Source organism: Cyprinodon tularosa, unplaced genomic scaffold (assembly GCF_016077235.1).
Source record: "Cyprinodon tularosa strain WSP-4 unplaced genomic scaffold, ASM1607723v1 ctg149, whole genome shotgun sequence".
Taxonomy (NCBI): Eukaryota; Metazoa; Chordata; class Actinopteri; order Cyprinodontiformes; family Cyprinodontidae; genus Cyprinodon; species Cyprinodon tularosa.
Window position 1 is genome coordinate 1,734,309 of NW_024038320.1, and position 27,487 is coordinate 1,761,795.

General features: G+C 39.1%; 1 protein-coding gene across 1 annotated transcript in view; it reads left to right on the forward strand.

Annotated features, from left to right (window-relative positions):
• Positions 1–20,623, forward strand: part of hibadha (3-hydroxyisobutyrate dehydrogenase a) — a 42,864-nt gene extending 22,241 nt beyond the window's left edge. The window contains exons 5-8 of the mRNA XM_038279201.1: positions 3,542–3,675; positions 4,834–4,910; positions 16,241–16,397; positions 19,350–20,623. Of these exons, the coding sequence (XP_038135129.1) occupies positions 3,542–3,675; positions 4,834–4,910; positions 16,241–16,397; positions 19,350–19,508 (527 nt within the window). The 3' untranslated portion in view covers positions 19,509–20,623. The remainder of the gene's footprint in view (positions 1–3,541; positions 3,676–4,833; positions 4,911–16,240; positions 16,398–19,349) is intronic.
• The last annotated feature ends 6,864 nt before the right edge of the window (positions 20,624–27,487 follow it).

Sequence of the window (27,487 nt, forward strand, 5' to 3'; positions counted from 1 at the left end):
TGTGGGTGTGTGTTTTTGTATATGTATTTGCATGAGTGAGGCTCACCCTGCAGAAACACCACCAGAAAACAAAAGGGGAATGCAGAGCCTTGCAAAGGAATTACAACACATTTCGTCACATTGCTAGAGCAATCTTCAACATATTTTAAATAGATTCTATGTGATTGGAAAATAATGAGGCAGTGTAACATTATAAGAAAACATTTTTCCAGTTTTAAAAGAAAGCTGCATTTAGAGCCATTCCAGGGAGAGGAAACATCAGAAGGTCTTCTGTTCTGATGATACCTGAATTGGCTAAAAGCAATCTAAGAAATGACTATGTGAAGCATGGTGGTGGCAGCATCATGTTGTGGCTTTCTTTATAATAGATGGAAGATGGAGCTAAATTCAGGCCACTTATGGAGAATATTTTTAGAGGTGCAAAAAACTGCTGCAATCTATTTAACATTCATGTCTTTCTGCAATTTATTTTCCTTTTAATCATCAGACTTGTTTTAAAGAATTTAATGTAAGGAGGCAATTGTTGAGTTATGCTGGATTATGTAGACGTGTGCCAAATGGAGTAAATAATATCCTACAGCAGTGAAAGATAGAGAAAAAATCTATTATTTATGTGGGCCGTATGTTTGTATGATTGGTATCTGTGATGACCTTATGCTGAGCACATGGCAGCTTTGGCCTATAGGCAGCTGCTACAGCATGGGGCTTTGGGCTTCATTATATGGCCCTAATGACCTGCTGAAGGCTCAGAGCTGACAAACATGCACAGATATGAACAGCAGCGTCGTCAAACACTTGACAACAGGACAACCAATTAAAGTGGGACTGCTGTTTTTGTTGATGGCAGTGAAAATATGGATAATAAATCCTCTCCTTTGTTTTCTCTGCTCTAAAGTCTATTGCTTTTTCTCTGGTAATTCCCGTTTTAATTATTAACACTCACATTATTAGGTTTTCACTGGTTAGAGGCCATTCATTAGAGCTTCATGGCACCCTTAAGAGGAATTTGGACTCCAGTTTTTTTCTGCATTGCTTTGCTCTGTGTGAAGAAAGCTAAACCGTTTTTGGATAAGTTGAAATAAGGAAATAAAATGACTGTGTGAAAGTATGGACACCATATTAGCATCAAGGTATAATGCTTTTTGCTTCAGCATTTTAAAGCCCCTTTGAGATTTGTGAAAAAGGACCAGCGTGTCCTGGAGCATGCAGCAGTTCAGCCCCTCCCTCACCCGTTGCTGTTCACTGCTGGTCTAATAGCTAATAGAAAATTACAACATTTCAACATCACAAGAAAAACAAATGTGTCTGTTTGTCACAAGTAGTGTTTTCCATGTTACAGATATTATTATAACCCTAATAATCAGAAATCTTTTTCTTCTCTCAGCAAAAACTGTGGTACTCTTATTCAGGGTTATTCTGCAAGAATATTAGAATAGCTTTGTAGTATTATTTCTTAAATTCCTTGGAAAACACAGGAATGCATTCCCTTCTCAGGACTTGCTTAATTTCTAAATTTAGAGGGAATCTATGAAAGAATCAAGAATTTGTCTTCATGAAAACCATATCAACATTTTGCAGAGAATCTATGCATAAACAGGACACATAATGCACAGACAGAAAATAATACAAAACAACTCTTAGAGATGAATGGATGGATGGTTTATATTTATTAGCAAAGTGACATGCTGTAGTTACTATTAATTGGAATGTTTCTGACACATGTAGGTTAAAACATCTTTTTTTTCTCCCCTTAGTAGCGTACCTGAACACCAAATGAAAACAGTAAAAAAAAATGTTCATACATTTCTTTATAATTCATGTAAAAAGTCTTGATGAAACCTTTAATAGTTTCTCTTCTGCCTTTTGAAATGTTTTTATATTTGTACCATCTTTGGGGGTAAAATGCATCATAGTTTTACGCAGAGTTTCCAGTAGGTGCCAATAAATTTCACTGTCTCATGTTTATAAAAAAAATACAAAAGTACATGTAAAAGTCAATTTATAAGGCATAGGTTTATTGGCTTTGCAGTTTGTGTTGCTTTTATGTTGAATGTTTTTAAAAGAACCCTTGACAGGTTGATTGACATTAGTTGGTTCACAGGTATTACCTAGGACATGTTTAAATCCAGTTGATCACTTGCCCTTAAGGACCAGAAAGCAGAGACTGTTGGTTCCTTAGACCGTCGGGGTCAGAGCAGCATTTAGAGTACAGATCCATGGGGCTGGTTGGGTAAAAGCATTGAAAAGGGGTTATTTTTTGTATTAGGGACCACTTTGAGCAGGGTGGGGGGATGAGGGTAGGTGGGATGGAATTGCCTCCTACAACATGGCATGCTCCTTAAGCCATCAGGCATGGGGAGGGACGCCTAATTGAACATGATAAAGTGTAAAGTTAATTACCCCTCATGCCTGTCACTGATACCCCCCCAGAAGGGGGGGGCTGTCCCAAGGCCCAGCTGTTTGTGTGTACGTGCATGGAGTGGTCTGTGCAAATGTGAGAGAGGAGGGGGGGGTGAGACAAAAGGCAAGGGTTCCCTCGGGGGTTGTGCAATGGATGATGGAAACAATCGCCTTTTAAAGATAGCTGGGTCCCTCTGGTGCACCGCTACTTAACACGTCTGTCTCATCACAAGTCCCACATGCACATACCAAACAGTACAAAGGGGGCATAATAAACAAAACATAACAGCTCAGGCAAGTGTTTCAGGTTTAAAACCTTTTTTTATTATTGTTTTTCTTGGAGGAAATGCAGTTTTTCTTTATCTATTTAAATCTGCAGCCAGCCCTTTGAATCCCAAGGTTCCTATGCATTATTAAAATGTGAAAAGTTCATTATTATTGCTAATTATTTTTCCGGAACATTTCTTTATAACAGAACATTTTTGTATTTTTTATTAGACATACATGTATAACGGATATATATGCACATTTTTTCACGACTTTGTGCTATACCTTCCATCAGTATGTTGATTTTATATTCGTTATTTTAAACCCACTGAGTGCCTGTGGTTGTAATGGTAAAGTTCAGCTTTATTTCCCTTTTACATTGGGAAAAAAAAATGCCCAAAAAAGTGAATATTTTATAAGGATTTAACTGTTCTACACAAAAATATTGCATTTATTTATTTGAAAGTGTTGTTTTGTTTGTCAGTTTTGAAAAAGAACATAGAAATCTAGACATTTGAAACATTTAGACAAAGAACTTTTATCTTTTTTTCGCTTTTAGCTTGCTCCTTATTAAGTTCTCTCACAGCATCTCTTTTGATCATCAGGAGTTTAAAATATTTTTAACTTCATCTATAATGTCCCAGTGCCTTTTTTTTTAGAAACAATAATCCTGATGTATTATATCAAAACGTTAGGATTTCAAGTATAAATGTATGAAAGCTCTACATGAAGCAATCTGTGTTTTCTGTCTCTAATAGTCATTTCTAATAGTCATTCAATCTATTTTTGGCTTACCCCCCCACCCCACCCCCCACCCCAATGTGTAAGTCTGCTGAAATGAGATTGTAGTATTTTTTTTTTTTTTTTTTATCAGGTGTTGGAGCTGCCAGTATGGCCAAACTGACCTTCATGGTTGGTGGACTGGAGGAAGAATTCCAGGCTGCAGAGGAATTATTCGCCTGCATGGGTGCTAATGTTGTATACTGTGGACAAGTCGGCTCAGGACAGGTAAAGAAATCTGCTCATTAAACTCAACACATAGATGAATATGTATTAAAGAGCTTTTTAATAATTAATAATGCTTTTTAATGATTTAGGGTCCCTATGAAACCTTATCGATTTAGCCAGTGTAGAATCTTCTAAAACGCTGGCATTACCTGAACTTTTTATGTATTTTTTTCAATTTTGGGTGTATACATAGCGTATTCATAATGAGTCCAGAACTTATGTCCAACGACAGCCTAAATAATGCATAATGCACGACAGCATAATGCCCATGAAACAATGCACAAGCCGGTGTCCTGAGGGGGGCAGCGATCGGCCCGAAGGCACCCGGCCTGCATAAAAAGATGTGTTTGATTGCGGAATTTACCTGTCTGCTGTTTACCACCTGCCAAAATAAAAGAATATAGCAAAAGAAAAAAGAAAAAGAAGGAAAGAAAGTTTGCAGTCACAGCAGTTTAGCATCATGTCTGCTAGGAAGTTCGTTGGTCATGGCCGTGGGCATGAATGCAGGGAGGATCCATCACACTCACCTTCTCGCTCCTCATATGATGGGGATGAAGTCTGGAGGAGAACTGACAGTTTCCTCCCGTGAACCCCCTTTTATACCAAAACACTGCCAATACGCCATTATAAAGTAGCTGTAAGTTAGAGACACTTTCAGCAGTCCTCTGGAACATGTCAAATATGTTGATATGCATTGGATATAAGTTCTTGATAAGTTACGCATTAGTTATGCACAAGTTACTCATAGGTTTTGGATAAGCTAGACACCATGACTTATGAGTAACTTGAAATTGATGTATGTCAGCTATCAAATAACTTACCTGTAACTTATGGCCCACGTATGGCATATGCTGGCATACGTCGAGAAATTTTGAGCCTGCTTAAAATTTCTTGACGTACTTGCCATATGTCGAAGTGTGCCAGCGTGCTTCAGCGTACTTCACCATGCTAATAACTTACACAAAACGTAACTTATCCAGCGTATGCCAGGGTTTTGCCAGATTTTCCGTATGCATACGCTGGTCTAAATCGTCAAGGTGAGACGGGGCATCAGTATCCAGATTCAGACAGCTTTTGCACACTGAAGTTCCTCACTTATTTATAGTTAAAAGAACTTTCTTTGTATCTGAAGTTTGTTTCTGTTTCTCAATACTGCAGGCTGTGAAGCTCTGCAATAATATGCTGCTGGCCATTGGGATGATTGGGACTGCAGAAACCATGAACCTCGGCATCAGGTAGCTGAAGCAAATGCTATGCTAACTGGCTCGAATCAATGTAACATATCGCTCACTTTGTGGAGTAAGGATTTATGAAGATCAGAACATGGAAACATATGTAAGAACTTGGTATTGATTAGTATGAGCTTCTCACAATATGATGACCTGGATTAAAAATGCCAGCTTCAGACAGAAATACGGTGACCAAATAATGGTGTTAAAAAGTGTATGCTGCTAGCCAGTGAACAAGAATGCTAACTGATAGAAAGGTATAATCTTTCTCAACTATTTTTTTCAAATAATAAAAAATAGTTTGGAAAACAACGTTTTAAAATGTTTCTCCATGTGTTTGTGTAGTTTATGGAAGTGCATAGAGTTCAACCCCTCCCCAAGTCAGAGCAGCCCACCCCTATTGGAGCAAGACGGATGAGGGGGTGGATCCGAAGTCTGATTTACATCTGCTGATGGAGCGTTAGCTTGGATCCCACCACACCCCTGTCACGAAACCGCACCTAGAAATCCCCTTAGGACTCAAGTGTCATCCATATAGGGACTCTTAGACCATTTGCTAAAGCATGATGGGATATGAAGTCTTCAAAATAAAAAATCTTTCCCGGATTTACTATGTAGTCTATCATGAACCAGTTTGTTGAAAGAAAACTTTTTCTTTTGACAGATTTTATTTAAACTAAAGCTATTATATATATATATATATATATATATATATATATATATATATATATATATATATATATATATATATATATATATATATATATATATATATATTCAATTCAATTTAATCCTATTGTGCCAATTTACAACACAGGTCATCTCAAGGCACTTTACAGAGACAATACAACTAGATCATACAGACGGATTGGTTAAAAGTTTTCTGTCTCAGGAATAGGGTTGTCACGATACTAAACTTTTCAACTCGATACCGATACTAAGGAAAATATTCGATACATTTTCGATTCCACAAGGATAAAAACAAAGACTCCAAAAGTCTACAGAAATATTTTCATTAATAAATAAAATACAATAAATAAGCACAATAAAGGTTGTATGCTGTGCATAATATTAAGCAAGCTTTATAAAAAACTTATAAAATTCAAATTAAGTGTTCCTTCCTTGGCTATGCTTTGCACACATAACAATGACACTAGCCAAACCAGTAAAGAAACAAAAATAATTCTCAGCAGCTGCACCTCTTACAAAAAAAAAGTCTGAAACTGAAAAGAGCACAGAATTATTCAATCACACAGTGTTCTGAAAGTGCATTGTCCTCTATTCTGCACTTTAGATGAATGACTGCTTAGGTGCCACTGGTGACGGCACTGTATCGATACTTTTAAAAACGAGTATTGTATCCGGATACAACATTTCAGTATCAATACTTTTTTGAGTTTCGATACTTTTGACAACCCTACTCAGGAATCATTGACTCTTCACCAATCCCTGACATCAAGCATGCTTTTAGCAATATTGGAGAGGAAAAGTCCATTTTAACGGGAAGAAACCTCCAGCAGAATCAGACTCAATGTGAGCTGCCATCTATTTAGGCCGACTGGGATTCAAGGAGACAGAAGCAGACATACAAGAAGGAAGCAGGGATACAAAAGGTTAACCAGCCCAACAGACAGCCCAGTCCTGGAAACACAGAGCCAGGCAGACGAGCGCCCAGCCAGTTTCCATGTCGGAGCATGAAAAAGGAACCCACACAGATAATCACAGTCAGAGAAACAAGACTACACTGAAAATCGGGCCAAGCTCAACATCTATAAACAAAGGTGTTGATGGCTGATACGTCTCTCTGGGATGGTGTCTCAGCCAAACAGGGACAAACCTGATGACGCTATGAATCTATGATGAGAAAAAGCAGAGAGAGCATCAAGTTAGATGTGGAATTATCAAATACTGCAAAATGGGAGAATATAGATAGAATGATGAAAAAGGGGTCCCTATGTCCTCCACCAGTCTAAGCCTATAGCAGCAAAACAGATGGCTCATAATAACCTGATCGACTCTAACTATAAGCTTTATCAAAAAGGAAAGTTTTAAGCCTTGCCTTAAAAAGGAACAGGGTTTCTGCCTCATGGGCTCTAACAGGTAGTATGTTCCATAGAAGGGGAGCCTGGTAACTAAAAGATCTGCATACCAATTATACTTTTAGAAATTCTAGAAACCTCTAGTAGACCTGCAGATTGAGAGCGAAGGCTCTTTCCCACTGAAAATACCGGGGTAATGCGTGTTTTACAAATATGGGTTGACCCACTAACAATCTGCATTTGGCTCCCTTCCCATTTGCAAAAAACGCTGCCTCTAACCCCTCGCTGGCAAGCTGCGTTGCCTCTGTCGCCCCACCGCTGCATGTCTGGTGACACCATCACGCTGGGTTATGCTACGTTCACACTGCAAGCAGCAGAGGCACCAGATGCAGCTAGTTTACATGCAAAGTCAATGGTTTATGCGCATCTTGGCGCAGCAAAAGGTCCCACACCATGTTTGGAGCAGCAGGAGCTTCTAAGCATCTGACGAGCACGACGCTCTGCAAAAGCAGCAGCTGCTGCAGCTGGAAAAACTGAAAATTTCGACAAGCCACATCAGCCAATCAGAGAAGCTGATCTGGGAGCTAGCACAGACAGACACGGAACAACTGATGCTGATCACTATGATCACTCCTCTGAAACAGTTTATTAACGCCTATAATAACTTAAAATTTCGAAACCTGCCAGCAAAGTATGTTTGATTTTTATTATTTTGGTGCCTGCAGTTTGGATTACGTACGTGAAAAACGCCTTCCAATCACAGTGAAGAGTAGCGGAAAACGCAAATAGCCGACTGGGCCAGAGGCTTCTGTTGAACGGGATTCCTAATGACGTAGCACCGCCGGTGTACGGGGTCTGAGCGGCTCTGACATCGAAATAATGTTTGAAGGTAGGATCATAATCTGGATGAACTGACTGCAGTTTTCAGGCGGACTTTCTCACTTTAAAAACTTATTTTTACCCAATGATAACTGCAAATATATCTTACGTTGTTATAGGCAAAGAAAGGATAGGGTAGCTCCTCCCAGCGCGCATCAGACCCACTTTTTGACCGCTCAGCTGGAGCAGCAAAGATGCTTCAGCCACGTGTCAGAACTAAACTTGTACAAGCATCAAAAATTAAGAAGCACGCGTGTTTTTGTTGCTCCTGCTGCTTGCGGTGTGAATGTAGCATTAGCGTTAATATCACATCACCGGTGCAACAGACATCCGGATAGTAAACAATGGAGAGCAACATGTAAGAGCGTAATAAACATGCTTTATTGTTTTGCTCTTTTATCTGACCGTATTCCTCTTAACATTGCAGTGCCATATTCATTGAATGTAAACAGAGTTGTTTCGGCTTATTAGATCTGAAGCAACTGCCGTGGTGTGTGGATGTCCATATGTTGCATTAAATGGTGTCACATATATTAGCAGGCCAACCTGGCTCTGATGTACCCACAGCATGCAGATCAGAGGCGAGGTGATTTTAACACAGGTTGGTTGCCGAGTTGTTTGACCCGGAGATATATATATATATATATATATACACTATATTGCCAAAAGTATTTGCTCACCCATCCAAATTATTGGAATCAGGTGTTCCAATCACTTCCATGGCCACAGGTGTATAAATTCAAGCACCTAGGCATGCAGACTGTTTTTACAAACATTTGTGAAAGAATGGGTCGCTCTCAGGAGCTCAGTGAATTCCAGCGTGGAACTGTGATAGGATGCCACCTGTGCAACAAATCCAGTCGTGAAATTTCCTCGCTCCTAAATATTCCACAGTCAACTGTCAGCTGTATTATAAGAAAATGGAAGTGTTTGGGAACGACAGCAACTCAGCCACGAAGTGGTAGGCCACGTAAACTGACGGAGCGGGGTCAGCGGATGCTGACGCGCTTAGTGCGAAGAGGTCGCCAACTTTCTGCAGAGTCAATCACTACAGACCTCCAAACTTCATGTGGCCTTCAGATTAGCTCAAGAACAGTGCGCAGAGAGCTTCATGGAATGGGTTTCCATGGTCGAGCAGCTGCATCCAAGCCATACATCACCAAGTGCAATGCAAAGCGTCGGATGCGGTGGTGTAAAGCACGCCGCCACTGGACTCTAGAGCAGTGGAGACGCGTTCTCTGGAGTGATGAATCGCGCTTCTCCATCTGGCAATCTGATGGACCGGTCTGGGTTTGGCGGTTGCCAGGAGAACGGTACTTGTCTGACTGCATTGTGCCAAGTGTAAAGTTTGTTGGAGGGGGGATTATGGTGTGGGGTTGTTTTTCAGGAGCTGGGCTTGGCCCCTTAGTTCCAGTGAAAGGAACTCTGAATGCTTCAGCATACCAAGACATTTTGGACAATTCCATGCTCCCAACTTTGTGGGAACAGTTTGGAGCTGGCCCCTTCCTCTTCCAACATGACTGTGCACCAGTGCACAAAGCAAGGTCCATAAAGACATGGATGACAGAGTCTGGTGTGGATGAACTTGACTGGCCTGCACAGAGTCCTGACCTCAACCCGATAGAACACCTTTGGGATGAATTAGAGCGGAGACTGAGAGCCAGGCCTTCTCGTCCAACATCAGTGTGCGACCTCACAAATGCGCTTCTGGAAGAATGGTCAAAAATTCCCATAAACACACTCCTAAACCTTGTGGACAGCCTTCCCAGAAGAGTTGAAGCTGTTCTAGCTGCAAAGGGTGGACCGACGTCATATTGAACCCTATGGATTAGGAACGGGATGTCACTTAAGCTCATATGTGAGTCAAGGCAGGTGAGCAAATACTTTTGGCAATATAGTGTATATATATATATATATATATATATATATATATATATATATATATATATATATATATATATATATATATATATATATATATATATATATATATATATATATATATATATATATATATGTATATGTGTATATATGAAAAAAGAAATCCCATTGAGATAAAAACCTCTGTTTCAAGGAAGTCCTGGCCAAGAGGCAGCAGAGTTACTTGAGATATATTAAAATAAATGACAGGTACATAAAAAACAAAAAACATATCAAGTAAAACAATTACAGATCATTGACACTGCTTCAAATTGTTTCACTTTCAACTTAAAAGCATTTAAAGATAAAAAGCATTTAAAGATATATATTTATATGTATAGGGTATATGTACATATACAGTTTCCTCGCTTACTGTTGCACTTTTGTCTATTTTTATGGTTTAACATTGTTAAAATGGGTAAGCATCCAGTTTTGCACATGTGAGTGTAAGCGAACTGCTTTTTTACACAGTGCAGCTGTGTTAGTGCGTCTGATTTATCTGCGCCCAGACAGAGAAGGAAAATTGGCATGAGCAGCCTCGCATAAATCCATTCTCCAGGCTTCTGAAATATGGAGGCATTAAGCGAACAACACAGATTCACACATTGCCACACAGTCTTGGAAACATGCACACTCACATAGATTCTGATTTATATTTAAACACATTGTCTACTAGTACAGATTTCACAGTGCATATCATTCCAATGTGTTGCTGTGAAGAGAAAAAAAGATTTCCTTACTCCAGCCTGTCACTTTGAATGTAAATTATCTTCATTTTGATGAAAGGGGGACTCGTATGAAAGCTTTATCTTAACAGCCTGCATACATTGTGTATTTGTGTGTCTTTACTTATGCCTCAACCTCTTCTTACTCCACCTTCTCTGAGGCTTTATTAGGGGGCTTGACAAAGTATGTCATCATTTACTCGCACTATGTAAATCTCCCGAGCTGCAATTCAGCTGTGTCTTCACAGTGAAGAAGCTTTCATAGGCACGTTTGTGTTGAGACACACAAATGCAGTCCAACCCAAAGCAGAGTGATCCCTCATAGCTAAATTACAGGACAATGGTGATAACATTTTATCATGCTGCACTCAAACTTGATAGAACGGCCCTTTCTTAATATGTTTGTGTATATGTTCTTAGCCTCTAATGCTAGAACACGAGCATTCTTTTCCTTTATTGAATTAATTTGTTGATCTCAGATAGAAGGTCCCCCCGTCTCCAGCAGAGCATAACATGCTCGTGGTGTAAGGAATGGCGGCACATTGCAATTATTAATACACACACCCACACACACATACTTTTTTTTTTTTTTATCATTTTGATGGTATCTGGGTTATCTTTTCCATCCATATTGGATTTACTTAGAGTAAAGCAAAAAATATTGTTGCTTTTATTTCTAGTTGTCCATTTTCAGCCAGTCGGTCATAAAAAGAGAGGAAACATAGAGCCCTTCAAATGTCTTCACACCCCTTAAACTATTTCATATTTTGCCCCATAACGATCACAAACATGTTCTGTTTCATAACTTCATGAAGCATTGTCACACCCCTCCTTATTAGGGGCTCCCCTACCTGGATCTTTGTAACTCCTCCAAAGTTACCTACTGACTGACTAAGGATATTGTTTTATTTTAACCTTGAACTATTTTAAACCTTTAAACTTCTCTATAACTTCATCCCTGACCTGCCTGGTCTTTTTTGCTTGCTATCTTTAAACTAAGATGAGATTATTCACAAATGATTTTTTATTTTTATTTTTTTATAATTTTTAACTAGTAAAATGCCCTCTGGAAGCAATTACTATATTTTTTATTTACAACAATCAGAGTGATGAAACCTAAATGCAGCACTTAATCTTTTTTTCTTACCAGATCGCAGTTTTGTTCTACGTTTTGTGGGTCTGCCACATTAAAAGCTATTAAAATACTTAAAGAAATCATCCAACAATATAATTAAAAGCTGTCAGACAGAATATGTGAATATTTTTACATGATACTGTTAGAAGCTATGAAGGATAATGAGCAACACAGATTTTTTTTTTCTGCTAAGGGCTGTGTGACGCTTGTGATGCTTTTCTGTCCCCTTACCATGGACGCAGGTGTGAAATCTTTGACGTAAAATACTCCATGACTTTTTTTCCCCAAGAAATCAAAGTATAAACATTCCCGTTTGTGCACAGCTTGTATAAATAGAGAAAACAAGAACCAACAGCTCTCCTCTAATCAGCTGCTGAGAGATGGTGAGCATATGTTACGATAAAGATTAAACATCAGCAATAAACAAGCTTATTGTCTCCATAAGTGGGATAGTAAACGTCTGTCTGTGTGTTTGTGCTCGTTAGCTCTTTAATGAAATAATAAATGGGGAACGGGCCAGGCTTCCTCTTGTGTGGAACCGAATGAGGACGAGAAGCTAATCATGATGAAACAGACACTTAATATCACTGGTGCAAATGAACCCCACCTGCCAACGCTCGCAGCACATAAACAGCATAAACGCCCTCCCCTCTTATTTCCATCTGTAGCTCAATCTCCTTTTTTAATCTGCAGCATCGTTACAAGGCAACACGTCCGCGTCTCTTTATCCCTGTCGATCTTGTTAAAGCGTGACATGTCCTCTTCTCCACGCAAATTACCGCAGGCGAAGAGCAATACCACCGCATCAGCTTATAACCACAGCTGAGTGTGTGTGTGTGGGAAGGGAACAAGAGATGAAACATCATTGATTTATCGTTAACAGAGGACAACAGCTCCCCGTCAGCTTCTCTGGTTGCCGTAACAAACGATCCGTGCGCTCGGACCCGCTTTATTGTAGCTCAGGCAGTAACCTTTTCAGCTGCTGACCCAGAACGTTGGGAGGGGCTGTCTGCTTCTGTGTGTGTGTAAGTGGAGAGCTAAACAGAGGGGGGAGACTTCGATGTCAAACATATGTCCCCAAGAGTCCGTAGACGGGGAGGTGTCAACAGGGATGGCGGAGGGGGGGGGGGGGGGGGGGGGGGGGGGGAGAAGCAGGACGGTGAGGCATCCTTTTAGGCCTGCAGTAAAAAAACTGAGTGAAATTACGTTTTACATCGCAGTCACTGATGCCACATTTCCAAAACTAGTGGTTAATAAAAATAAAAATTAGTGTCTGGGAGAACGCATAAGCAGTGAAGAGAAGGAGAGAGACACAAAGAAACTAAATCCAGTCCCTTTTCTTAATTAGTTACTAGACAGATAATAAAACTGTGGTAATGGCAGAATGAAAGCCAGGTGGAAAAAGGGAGGGCGGGCTGCTGGCTTTAAGGACCTATGATGGTTTAATCGTCATATTGAGAGCAGAATGGAGTTACAGGCCTGTAAGTAACAATAAACTAAAGCAGCGAGGACTTGATGTGGCCGACTTTACAGTGGCCTTTAAATCGGTAATTTACAAAAGCTGCACTCGGCTGGCACACTGAATGCCCAAAACAGGCGCTACGGTTACACCCTCACTGCTGTAATGGTTGGCACTTAATTTCTCTGTGCTTTCTTTTCCTATGTTTGGTCCCTTTCTTTGTGTCAGCTTTTTGCCACTCATTATCGTAGCCCAGAGATTAGTCCTGATGCCTGCTAAAGTTCTGTTGCTGCATAGTGGGGAGCACAGCGAATGGTTTGTGGCTGCAAGGTTTACGGCTCCCCTGTGCTGCTTTACCACTTCTCCTCCTCCACTTTCTTGGAAAAAAAGAGATAATGAAAGATAGTTCTGGTGGTGGACATCAATACTGCATTAGCCAGCATTACGAAGGCTTCAGCTATTAACACTGAGGAATGGTCAGAGCCTGGCTTAAGGTTCAGCTGGGGTCACCAGAAGAGCAATTTTTACTTGCTTTGTTTCTCATAGCCTTGAAAATCCTTAAAAAAAATAAAGTTAATTTGTTTATTTCTCTTTATAGATTTCCACACTTATTTATTTCATGTCCATATGTCTGTGTGTAGCACCTTATTACCAAAGCCAATTCATTGTATGTGTAAAATAGTACAATAAAGCTTTTCTAATGTCAGATGTTTGAAAATTATTCTTTTGGGCTGTTTTTTTTTTAAGGTTGCAAACAATACTATTACCCATCATCATGCGACATCTATTTTTCCAGGTTAGCTTTGGGATCAAAAATCTTGAGGTGATGCACTTAAATAAGTACCAATATCTAACAAACACCCTCATGATGTGTTTTTTATTGTAGGAACAATAAAAAACATATAACATTTTGGTAAAATCTGTAGCTTTACATCGTCATGCTAAGCAGAATCAAGCAAATAAACCAGTTCATGTGTGCCACACTCACATTCAAAATAATACCAAACTCTAAGACAAAGATTATTGCACAGTTCACAAGATCAGAACAATATATATCTATAACATGTTTTCAGCTTGGAGGCTAGATTTAGTTATAATTATATACATTTTTTTAATTCTCTGTTTTACTGAGAAGCACATGTAAACACAAGAGAACTTTTTATGTTTTTTGTCTTTACAAAATAGGAAAAAAAAATAGTATTGTCATCTCCAGCGATCTTCATTTAAAAAGCAATTTCACATAAAATCGGGTGTGTAGGTTTCACATGTTCTTTCCATTTTGACCAAAATTTGATAAATTTTTAGTCCTGAAAACACTTAAATAAAATTCTTCTGCAATGTTGATCCGGTTCTCATATGTAGGATGTTTATTGTTGAGCTATTTTCTGGTAATGGCCTTTTCACTGCTCATAAAATGCGTTTTCCTGTCACTATTGGTAAGGACATCTGGTTCTACATTATCACGATACAAGGCTTCAAGGGAAGACAACTGAGAACCATTTTTTTCCATGTTGAGGAATTCCGACCCAATAGGAAAATATTTTCCCGGCAGAATTAACGTCAGATATTTGAACAAGTTGAAATCAGTATAATTTCACACATATGCCCAGTTCTCTTCAGCTACTATTTTTAAACAACAATTCTATTTTCTTACCATTTTAATTCAACATATTTCCTCTCCTTTACTCCACAGCGGGCCTTTGCATGTTAAAGATCATTTTGGAAAGGGACACTTATTTTATTAGTGACATAACTGCGTGCATTAGTCCTTAGTTAAATGAAGATATTTCAAAATTATCATTAAAATAAAGCAAGACCTGCAGGTATCTGAAAAAATATTAAGGCTTCAACCCATGTTTTTGCTATATGTTGAACGCTGTTAGTGTTCTTTATTTTTCCATTTCTTATACAGGTTTTAAAAAAGATTTGGTGGCTGTGGCACAATGCAAACAGCAGTTTTCCTGCTGTTGAAAAATGTAAGATTTTACTAATAAAATGTTGCTAAATAAAAAATTAAATTGAACTTTATTGATCTCACATTGGAGAAATTTATCTCTGCATTTAACCCATCCCCTTGGGGAGCAGTGGGCTGCCATTGTGCAGCGCCCGGGGAGCAGTGTGGGGTTAAATGTCTTGCACAGGGACCCAGAGTGGCAGTCTGGGGGAGTCAGGGATCAAACTCCCAATCTCAGGATTCAAAGCCCTATGCCCTAACCACTAGGCCGCCACTTCCCAAAAGTCATAGGCAGGGCTTGAACCATCAACCTCTGGAGTGGAAGTCTGTGTCTTACAGCTGATGCCACTAATGTTGTAGCTACACCCACAGTTAGCTAGAACTACAGTTTGATATTTGTTCCTGATAGTGAAACAAAGAAGGCATAGAATAGAATAAAAAAAGATTTATCCCACATTGAAGAAATTCAGTAGAAAGTGTTTTACAATCATCCTCAGGCCTTTTTTTTTTTTTTTTTTTTTTTTTAACCTTTTAAAAACTGACAGTCTACTGCCATTGAATTGCTTCGTTAATCCATGTTGAACAACGCAAATCCAGCATTTTTTTGTACTGTTCCCACTCAATGATTTTTTTTGAATAAAATTAGGCAGAGTAGCTGCTTACAACAAATCTAAACCACACTTCTGAATGATTTTTGTTAATCTTGCAATCAATCAACACTACCCTTGTAATTAACTAGGAGATTGCCATTGAAATCATAGTCACAAAACAATAATTTTTAATAAAACAAAGTAAATTGGTTTGATTTGGTGATGCAGGCACCAAACAGTTACTCTGAAAGATGACATAACATAACAAAAATTTGCAGTTGTTTAAATCTTTAAACCGTTTTTCAATCCTCAGATTATTTACAGCAGTGATCTTCCCGTGTAAAACTTCAACTAACAACAAAACTTTAGTTAAATCATTTTGATACTTCATATGGACGCATTGGTCTTGGCTTCTCTTAATACAACTTTCAGCCTGTAGGACCAAGTGGGCTGAGTTATACTAAATGCAGTCACCAAAAAGAGTTATCTGCTGCATGTGAAATATTAATGTCTTTTGAATTTGCAATTTTTATTTTATAAGATCTGAATTATTTTAGCCATTTTAGAATGGCTAGAATGACAGAATTTAAATTCCACTTAGGCTAACAATTTCTATCTTCTCTGTATTGTTTTAGACTGGGTTTGGACCCCAAGCTACTCGCAAAGATCCTTAACATGTCATCGGGTCGATGCTGGTCCAGCGACTCATACAACCCCATCCCTGGAGTAATGGAGGGTGTCCCCTCAGCCAACAACTACCAGGGTGGCTATGGAACCACTCTAATGGCCAAGGTATTCCCTTTCTTTTTTAGTTTTGTTTGCAGATGTTTTTGTTACAGCTGCATCAAATTTAAGTTCTACTCTCATATCATTTGTCTTCTTGGAGCTTTTCTTTAGCTTTTTGAAAGTGATTTTGGAATCAAAGAAATTTGAAAAGCTTGCAGAATGTCTGACGAATTTTTCCAAGATTGGTGAGATTTATCTTGAACTAAGGTCTAGCTAAACATGCATCTAATTGTTTATAGCATTAGGCTTGGTACTTCTCCAGTCTACAATATGTAACCATTCCTTTGGCCAGTGTCCCTCTCAGGTGATTTCTTATTGGACAGTAGTGTTTTAACTCAGCCCACTGTTGTTAGAATCAACATCACATGCCCACAGCCAGAGTCTACTGTAAGTCATTGATCTCTGATGTGTTCAAAAGAAGTTGGATGTCCATGTGAGAAGCATTATCTACCTCTTCATTCGGGTCATATAGGCAGTATTGTCGGTGACTCTGAGATCCCCAGATACCACCTCTAGCTCCTCTGAGGGAAGCCAAAGGTTTTCCACACCAGCCGATAGACATAGTCCCTTTCATGTGTTTCTTTATTGGTCCTCTAGCCCTCCTTCTGGTGGGACATGCCTAGGCGTCCTATCAAAGTCCGATAGACATCACACCTGACTCCGTTATGAAGGAGAAGACGATGAGAAAGAGAAAGCAAAAGAAAGTGTGGACTGCTGGAAGAACTGTGGTGAACTGGTGAAAGTGAAATGGCATGCACAAAGGTGACCCTGTACAATTTGAGTATGTTTGGCTCAACCTACTGCTGTGAAGCAGGATTCCCAACCATTACCATAATAAAAAAATAGTATTGATCCAGGCTCACAAATGAGCACATTAATATGTGCTTGAGAAGGGCTTTGTCGCCATTCAAACCCAGATTTAAAGACTTTCAGGGCAGCATAAAGCCCATTTCTCTCATTAAGCCATAATAAAAAACGGTCTATTCAAGTAAATCAGTAAATTGTCTACAACTGAATAATAGTTGTTCTCTGCTTTAAAAAACACGTTAGATTTTGAAATGGAAAAAAAAAATGTAAATATTTTCTTTGTTAAACATTCAATGTATAACGTGGATGCATAAACACCTGCTTTTTATTTCAGTGTTAAATTCTGTTTAAAGTAACAGATTATAAATAAAAATGTCTCCGGACCTTTACTGGTTGATGATTTTCTTTATTCAGACCCTGCTGATTTTTAGTTGGTTACCCCTGCCTTAGATGTTCACCAGATAGAAAAAGAAAATTGACTTTTTTTTGTCCAGACATCGCCTTAACACACACTTGCTATCATACTCATTGAATAAGAGTATTAGTTGAAATAAAGAATATTATTTTAGTAACTCAATTTGCTAAGTTTCTAAGCATAAATTTTGCTGAAGAGCAAAAAAAAATAACTGATCCGTTTTCTTCCCTCTTACTACCCATGTCCTTCTTTCTTTTTAGCATCTATACAAATTCAGCCCACTACTATTTTCTTTTTTTTTTATTTCAGGGTTGTGGGACGTTCCTATGTCCCCTTCTTATGTAGAAAGTCAGACTAACCTAGTGAGATGTTGCACTGAAACCCATGCAGTCAGAGGGGGCAGTTAGGCACCAGTGCAGCAACCATGCTGCATTTTATGAGGTAGAAAAATTTATCTGACCAGCGGTCTGTTTATTTTGACAGACAAGTCATTTGGAAATGTTTTCAAACATCCTTATAGTCATCCTACACCTGCCTTTAAAAGTTGCACTTTATCTGCTGGCAAGAACATATGTGTTCATATGGTAGGAGAAATGCTGAAGCTAGATATGCACAACTAAACAACCTTGCGTGCCTGTATGTGTATAATATGTTTTGACAGTGTTGACTTAAGGTCCTTTAAAAGCTATATCTCTCAAATATGTGCAAATAAGGAGGTAGAGGGGTAAAAAACTCTTATTTCCACAGCTGTTACCCCTAATTTAAGTTAGAGTAATGGCCTAATTACTGCATGATATTGTTATCTGACAGCATATGCACTGGCAGGAGCACTGATCATAAAGATTTACAGTAATGTCCTTAGACATTTTTAGAGATTTTGTTCTCACAGCTATGAAAACAACAAGATTTAACATTAGAATACTGCGATATGAAAGTATTCACCCCCCTTGAACTTTTCTACTGGTTGGCACTTTTCAGGAGTCACACATAAAGATATATAATTGTAATTTTTCTGTGAAGAATCAACAAGTAGGACACAATCATGAAGTGGAGCTGGATTTGGATGTAATAAGGTTTCGCAATTTTTAAACATACCAAGGAGCACTGTGCAAGCGATAATATTGAAATGGAAGGAGCATCAAATCACTGCAAATCTACGAAGAATCTGCCGTCCCTCTAAACCTTCAGCTAAAACAAGGAGAAGACTGGATGAAGTGCAGAAATCTACACCTGAGGTGGGAGCGTCTGTCCATAGGACAACATTCAGTCGTATACTGCACAAATCTGAAGCATTTTGGAAGAAAACCTGTTGAAGTCTGGAAAAGACCTGAGATCGGGATGAAGATTTATCTTCCAATAAGACAATGATTCAAAACATAAAGCAAAATCTACAATGAAATGGCTAACAAATAAACGTATCCAGGTATAAGCAGCACCATATTCCTTTTAATTCAACTCTTAGATCCATTAGGGACTTTTTTTAGGTTGTTCATTTCCTATTATCTCTAGAAGGGGAATAGTATTTTTCAAAAGTTACCCAAAGATCCCTCTTCAAGCCTTTTTATATACAGTTTCCATACGATCAGCTTTTATGCAGGTAATAGACTGATTTATAAACTTTCTTCAGAAGAATGATCACATGGATCTTAATGGTTATACTTAGTACATCTTACCCTTATGTTATCCCTGTATGTATATATGTCTTCCTGACTCTGTTTCTCTTTTCAAATTTGTAGGATCTTGGTTTAGCCCAGAATACTGCTACCAACACAAAGTCATCCATTCCTCTGGGATCCCTAGCCCACCAGATCTACCGAGTTATGTGCTCTCGCGGCTACGCCAACAAGGATTTTTCATCCGTCTTCCAGTTTCTGCGTGAGGAGGAAGCACAGTGAATGGAGGGAGAGCATCGCTAACGGCACAGCTAGACTGTTGCTAAGACCTCGTTACCACAAACCCGTGTTTCTTATCCCAGTGTTCTCAGGAGATACACAGGCCTTCTTTAAAGGAAAAGACGTGCAGGCCAAACAATAGTGTTTTGAATCCTCTCCTCTTGCTGTAAACTTCCTTCCCTTTAAATGGAGAAATGCTACAAGTGATTTCAAAACATTATAAATATACCAAAAGAAAATCTATTCATTAGCTTTACGTGAAAGCAGTTTACAGGAGCTGCAGATTTACATGTATCTATGCAACCTGTGTATCGTTTCCTGGATGGTAGATGAGTGGAATTTGCATGAATGGTAAAGATCCAGCATGTTTGTGTCAACCTTTATGTCTGTTACCTGTTTGACGTGGTTTTGAACCTATGGTGATGTAGAAAGAGGGGAAAATGCAAAACAAAACTGTGAATTTAGAGCTGCTGATTGAAATGGAGTTGAAGAGAAAAACCCTTTGTACAAGTTATGATTCTGCTTATACCCATTTTATACCAAAGTTGCCCAAACTTGAGGCTCAGTGTTTGCTGATATTCAATCACGTTTATTCATATTATAAAAAAAAAAATTACACAATACCTGAGTTATTCTATGAATACACTACATGTTTGTATGTTTTTAGTTCACTTCAATTAAGCTGAGAAAAAAAATCCTTGGATTTTCTTTTTGTTTTTTCCATTTCTGTGCAACATTTCAGGGTCCATTTGATGATATTACAGAATATTTGTACTAAAAATCTTATCTTTATTGCATATATCTGCCAATTGAGCCAAGTAAGTATTACTTTATGACCAATAATGTTAAAATAAAAAAATCTCACGGTCCAGAACTTTCTTCAGTGCAGTTTAACTCAACTTTGCATTTCATTTTTGTCTGCTACATCTGTTTCGCACATCTGAGTAATGTTTCCTTCATGCTGTGAGAATCTGTACATAATTTATATATCATAATGTTGTACAGCATTAGCTTGCCATTTTTGTTTTAGTAAAATTTCGTCGTCTCTACAGTTTCATCTGTGAAACATTTATTCCGTAACACTGCAACAGAAAAATAAAAATATTTTGTGTATTTCATGTTTCGTTTACATTTTGTGTTTTTTGTATTCATAAGAACAGAGACCTTAACCACAGATATATATATCAAATTTAATACTTTAAGACAGGTAAAATTGTAAATATTGTCAACCTTTGTGAAACGTTTGATTTATTTATTGGGAATAAATGTATTTAAAAAAAATTGTAATTTTTCTATTTTAATAAAAACCAAAAGAAAAAACTACCAAAATAATGAACAATTAGAACCGTCTAATCATCAAAGGCTGATTTCCACCCCAGCCAGTCCCACAGCTCAATTAAATCTCTACCACTTCTTGTTTTCTTGGTCTTTTGTGTCTTATTAAGCGATTTTTTTCCTGCATTTCTAAAGCATAAAGATGAAAACATATCTGACCAATAAAGAAGATCATTTTTAAAACAGAAATATGGACTTAATGAATGAAATTGTTTATTACATAAGCCTGATCAGATCACATATTCCAATTTAGTAAATGTGTCAATCTGACGGCGAGTGAACCTAGTGTTTCAAAAGTAGCTTATAATCACAGTGGAAATGTACTAGCAATTACATTCACATAAGATTGAAAAAGGCCAAGGCTTCTCTAAAACTGTACCTTTTGTTGCTTTTTAGGGTTACAGTGGTATAAACAAAATAAAAAAACAGTATCGTGATGAAACAGTGATGGGCAGCCAAGTCTCACTGATGCAACAAAGCATCCAGCAGTAGCTAAATTCTCTAATGCTGAGTGCTTATTTTAGCATTGAACATGGTTCAAAAATGGTCTAAGGAACACAACATTTAATTTTTGTTGTTGACTTGACTCCCACTCTGCCTAGGTTTCGAACCGATCAATCATTATGAGGATGCTCTAAAAAAACCCAGATCTGATCCATTGGGGACCCACCCTGCACATTGCCTGATTTAGCTGATCAGATCTTGGTGCTCAACCTATGCCAGATAGGGCTGCTATACAGCATATGATTTATAAGTTTTTTTTTTCCTGCCTAATCCAATTGACCTTTTTCTAGTTTTACTTAAGTACATTTCAAATCACATAATTTATTTCAAAGCTTGCATTTATTCCAGTCATCCAGTGTGGAAGTTGACCTGAATTGCAATTGCAACTTATACAACCTATTCATATGTTTGTAAAACTAGGCGTCAGACCCTTTCACTTTAAACAATAAACGGATTAAATGTTTGCAGGTCATCCTGCTATACAGTGATGTAGTTTATCAGCTTTTGAGTTTACACCTAAGAAGGCACAGTGACGAAAGAGGCCGACCTCAGTCTGAAATACAGGAAACCAAAGAAGTGCAATAAATAGTGAATAAATAATAAATTCAATTAATCAAACCAATTAATCACCAACCCCTAAAGCCCCAACCTTAGAGGTTTTGTTGGGTCCAGAACCAGGTAGGTCCGGTCCAATTTGCCTGGATGTGTAGAACCAACACACTATTTGACAAGTGTTCATGATACTTTCCTTTACCGATGAATATATTTTACTCCATTGTCATCCAGCTCAGAGTTGCTGATCATAGCCCTGAAAGCTTCTCGTCTGTGGGTTGCAGTTATTCATTTATACTCCAAAACTCTTCAGCAGACATGCACATAAAGCTTAATGTCAGCCAAGGAGAAATGGCAACGCTAATCTCAGAATGATGCCCTTATTTCCATCATTACAATGAAGCGAGAGGGAAAAAAAACAAATGTGGTTTTCTTTTATTTTATGCCCTTTTTTTCTGATGTCGAGTGCGTCTTCGACATTTTATGGAGCTGCTGTTGTCTAAAGTGGCAGTCATAGAGTTAGCAGACTGTGGCGAGCCGTTGGTGGCAGGAGTCGTGTTGTGGGCTCATGACTCACACTGTTATTGTTCTTTGGGAAGTTATGCACTTGCCTCAACCGTGTTCTTTGAAAGTTATGGTTTTGCTGTCTCTAATGGAGGGGAATTACTCATGTAAGCTCATGTAGACTCAGTCTCCTTGTGTGATTGCCTTTACCTGATGTCACTTTTTCGGCATTTTTCTTTTTGGCCATCTTGGCTTTTGCAGACAATAGACTTTGGTTTCTCTAAAGAGGAGCTACGCCTCTGGCTAGGTCTACTGAGTTAGGTTGTGTAGTTGATTCATATTTGGGTCTTTTAATTTGGCTGTGTTTTATAGCAAGCTGCTGAGCCGGCGGTTTCCTCATTAAAGGACACATGAAAGCGGGCTGTAAAGGAGAAGTGGTGAAGCCGGTCTCTGCTGACGTCTGAATGGGATGCTAGAGACAGACCGAGTCCTGAACCAGCCGAGCCTCAGAGAGCCTCACCCTCTCAGCCTGGCGGCCAGCGGTGGGACACCAGACACACCACAGTCACTGTGTCGACACCAGGACACAACACCAAACTCTTGTGTCAGCAGGAGTTCAGCAGTTTTCAGATGACTTGTTCCTCTATTTTTGGATAAAGAGTGTGGCTAACTCTTAATAGAGATATTGATAAATCAAAAATGACAAAAAGAAGTGACTAATTTGAATTGTATTTCATTTTATTTATTCAGTAAGGTGTCACTATGTCTTTGCCTGCTTATCCTCAGGCATAACGGGTTTTTTAACCTTTTCTCTACCTTTTATAAGTTCCTGGTGCAGTGTTCTATATTTGCTACAAAGGTGTGGTTCCACTATTGATATTATTCAAAACGACCATATATTTCCAAAGTATAGTTCAGATCTACATTTTAAATCTAGTGGTATGCTTTTACTAAAGTTAGGCTAGCCTTTACACTCACCGGCCACTTTATTAGGTACCCCATGCTAGTAACGAGTGGGACCCCCTTTTGCCTTTAGAACTGCCTCAATTCTTCGTGGCATAGATTCAACAAGGTGCTGGAAGCATTCCTCAGGGAGTTTGGTCCATATTGACATGATGGCATCACACAGTTGCCGCAGATTTGTCGGCTGCACATCCATGATGCAAATCTCCCGTTCCACCACATTCCAAAGATGCTCTATTGGATTGAGATCTGGTGACTGTGGAGGCGATTTGAGTACATTTGAGTCATGTTCAAGAAACCAGTCTGAGATGATTCCAGCTTTATGACATGGCGCATTATCCTGCTGAAAGTAGCCATCAGAAGTTGGGTACATTGTGGTCATAAAGGGATGGACATGGTCAGCAACAATACTCAGGTAGGCTGTGGCGTTGCAACGATGCTCAATTGGTACCAAGGGGCCCAAAGAGTGCCAAGAAAATATTCCCCAGACCATAACACTACCACCACCGGCCTGAACCGTTGATACAAGGCAGGATGGATCCATGCTTTCATGTTGTAGACGCCAAATTCTGACCCTACCATCCGAATGTCGCAGCAGAAATCGAGACTCATCAGACCAGGCAACGTTTTTCCAATCTTCTATTGTCCAATTTCGATGAGCTTGTGCAAATTGTAGCCTCAGTTTCCTGTTCTTAGCTGAAAGGAGTGGCACTCGGTGTGGTCTTCTGCTGCTGTAGCCCATCTGCCTCAAAGTTCGACGTACTGTGCGTTCAGAGATGCTCTTCTGTCCACCTTGGTTGTAACGGGTGGTTATTTGAGTCACTGTTGTCCTTCTATCAGCTCGAACCAGTCTGGCCATTCTCCTCTGACCTCTGGCATCAACAAGGCATTTCCGCCCACAGAACTGCCGCTCACTGGATGTTTTTTCTTTTTCGGACCATTCTCTGTAAACCCCAGAGATGGTTGTGCGTGAAAATCCCAGTAAATCAGCAGTTTCTGAAATACTCAGACCAGCCCTTCTGGCACCAACAATCATGCCACGTTCAAAGTCACTCAAATCACCTTTCTTCCCCATACTGATGCTCGGTTTGAACTGCAGGAGATTGTCTTGACCATGTCTACATGCCTAAATGCACTGAGTTGCCGCCATGTGATTGGCTGCTTAGAAATTAAGTGTTAGCGAGCAGTTGGATAGGTGTACCTAATAAAGTGGCCGGTGAGTGTATAATGATTTTACATGAAAAGCAGTGTCAAGCGTGGATGCAAATGAACTGACTGTCTTTACTGTCACTGAACACAAAGCAGTTTGAATTGGAGGGTATCTTTCTCAAGCCCATGGCCACCAATGATGTTTAAATTATCTCTGACCAAGCTATTGCTTTACAAAGTAGAGATTTAAGTTAAATATTGATGCTTTCTATTGGGGACAGTGCTTTTAACCCAAATCATTTAAGTTTTTTTTTTCTGATTCAGAATTTCATTCTATCTCAGTCCCACACCTGCCTGTTTTTTATAGACTTACACAATCCTTTATATATGTGAACTACAGTTCTTGTGAAATGCTGTACCATTCAAATGGCTGTTTATCTTCCTGTTGTGGCCATTGTTTCTGTGAAGAAGGTCATTTTCTGAACAGCCAACTGAAATGTAAAGAGCACATACCTACAATCTAGGATTCAGCATCAAAACAATATTTGTTGTTAATTTCCCATCTTTTTAGAGAGTCTTCTTGATTTCTTTCTTATAGACCTTCCAGTCTGTAATTGTGCTGGATGATACACTTGTTTTAGTGCTCCCATCTCCTTGCCAAGAAAGTTGGGACGTATTGTAACTTCAGTAGCACTGAAAGTATTGAAAATGTACAAATTCCACCACAGCAATGGGTTGGTCTTATAAGGTGATAATTTATTTTTCCTCAATAGGAAAAAAATAATCTAAGATTCCTTTAGAGTGTATTGGTTCACTTTAGTTGTGGGGGTAAACTAAAATCTATATCAGATTGGTGGCACTGAGTGCACCTCTTCCACTGCTGGCTTAAAAAATGAACAAAGTGCTACATTTTTACAAACATGCCCAGATCGAGACAGACCTTATTGTAGATATCAACTTTATACATTCCTATAAGTTCAACAAAGCAACATTTTGTATTGATCTTGGCACTAATGGCTGGCCTTATTGCTCACTCCATCCCCCTGTCTAACTCTGCCCAGTTTTTCATTACTGCTCATCTAATCCACCTGCTGCTGCTTCTATTTATATGGCTCAGTCCCAGCCATTGTGGCCAGATTATTGATTCTGATGCTAGATCTAGTGCTTGCTCTCGGAGGCCAGTGGACAGAGTGTTTATTAGCGTTCTGTAGTGTTCCTGATATCCTGACCTGTTCTGCCTCTCAACCCTGCCTTTTCCCGTCTGAACATTCTACCTGAACTATCTGTGGACTCCTGGAACCCTGAACCAGTTCCTGTTCTCATTGGTATCCCTGGCCAGGCTCCAGACTGCTGGACCTCTGAGCCTTCTTGTTTTTATCTGTTTCCCTGATCTTGCACGGACTCCTGCTTGTCCTCCGGGGCTGCAGTATCTGGGATTATCTTGGTGGCGCTCGCTACATCTCCTTGGCAGCCCATCGGCTGAATCCTATCTTATCCTATGGAGATAGATTATATTGTTAAACCAGGTTAGTATGGATAATTACCCTCCGTCAAATTATCTTGGTCACTAATCTGAGTTTTTCTCCAACCAGAGTTTCCAGTGATGGGAGATGCCCTACCCTAGCAGCTTATACTGTGGATCCACAGCCCGACTTGAATTCTAATAAACGCTTTGAATTATCCCACTGTCTGCCTCACCTTGAATACTGGGTCCTTCTGTCCCGCTTCATGACATCTTTTATTGATTGGACAAAAGAAATGGATATAAATGGCTTTCTAAACAAGCAAACTGCTTGTATTTACACTCCCTAACTACTCCCAAAATGCCCATTCTCTCATTGAGCCACCAATGGGTGAAACTGAACAGAGAAATGATAGTTGGTGAACAATATTTCATGAAATGTCCAAAAACATCTTGGTGAACACATCTTATATGCAAGTAGGTTTCTGTGTCTCTGCATTTTATCCGCCCCCTGTTGCAATTTAGAACTAAAGTCTGCCTCAACTTGGGGAGCTGCTGCTTTGATAAAAAGCAGAGGCAGCAGCGTTCATAATTCCCCCATTATAACTGCTGGTGAATCCCTTCGACTGTTTAACGACTTGCTCTTAAAGGAAGTACGGGAGGTGAGGTCATGGGGGCAGGGAGGGAAGCAAGGCTCCTCTAAGCACCCTGTGATTCATATCAAGCACACGTTAAGTGGCGTGCGGCTAAATTAGTGGCTGCAATCTAGCAGGTATTATAGCTCATGCAGCGATGTGTAACGAGCCGCTGTCTCGCTGGGTTGTAATGTGGCCTTGATATCTTTAGCATGAACCCACCAATAATATTCAGCCCATTTGGCTCCTTAGCTCATATCCACACCCCAGCATCGGCACATCAACGCGACACCCACACATCTTCTTCCTGTTTTGTAGACATCATTCCCCTTTCCTGAGTCACTGACTCTGCTAAGGTTCATTAGTGGAGATAATTCCATTTCAGACAGAACAGTCAGCACCAAACCTGTCATTCTGGCAGCTATGCAACAACAGCTAAATAAGGTCCTTAACAGTGTTTCATTGGGAGGAATGTTAGTCTCGAATCAGACATACTGCAATTCTCTAACAACTTCTGTCCCTTCAGTTTTTCCACTTTTTAACACTTTGAATCCCACAGATTTCAAAGTATTCAGTTGGAATTAGTATGTGATAGACCAACATACATTTGGAAAATAGGAAAGACAATAATGCAGTACATTGTTCTTTTTTTATGTACAAAACACCTTTAATCGCTGTGTCTGTCTTCTAGTTAATGGCACCATAGAGTCAATTAATTTTTATCTGAACTTTGATGGACATGCAAAGAAAAGTTGGTTTCTATTTGTTCTTTTTTTTACTTTCTTCATAAATGTGCACCCAATGGCAGTGTTTAAACTTGTTTTAGTTTTATTGATCATCTTTACTGAGCTCTCAAAATTTGTTACAAATCAATTTCC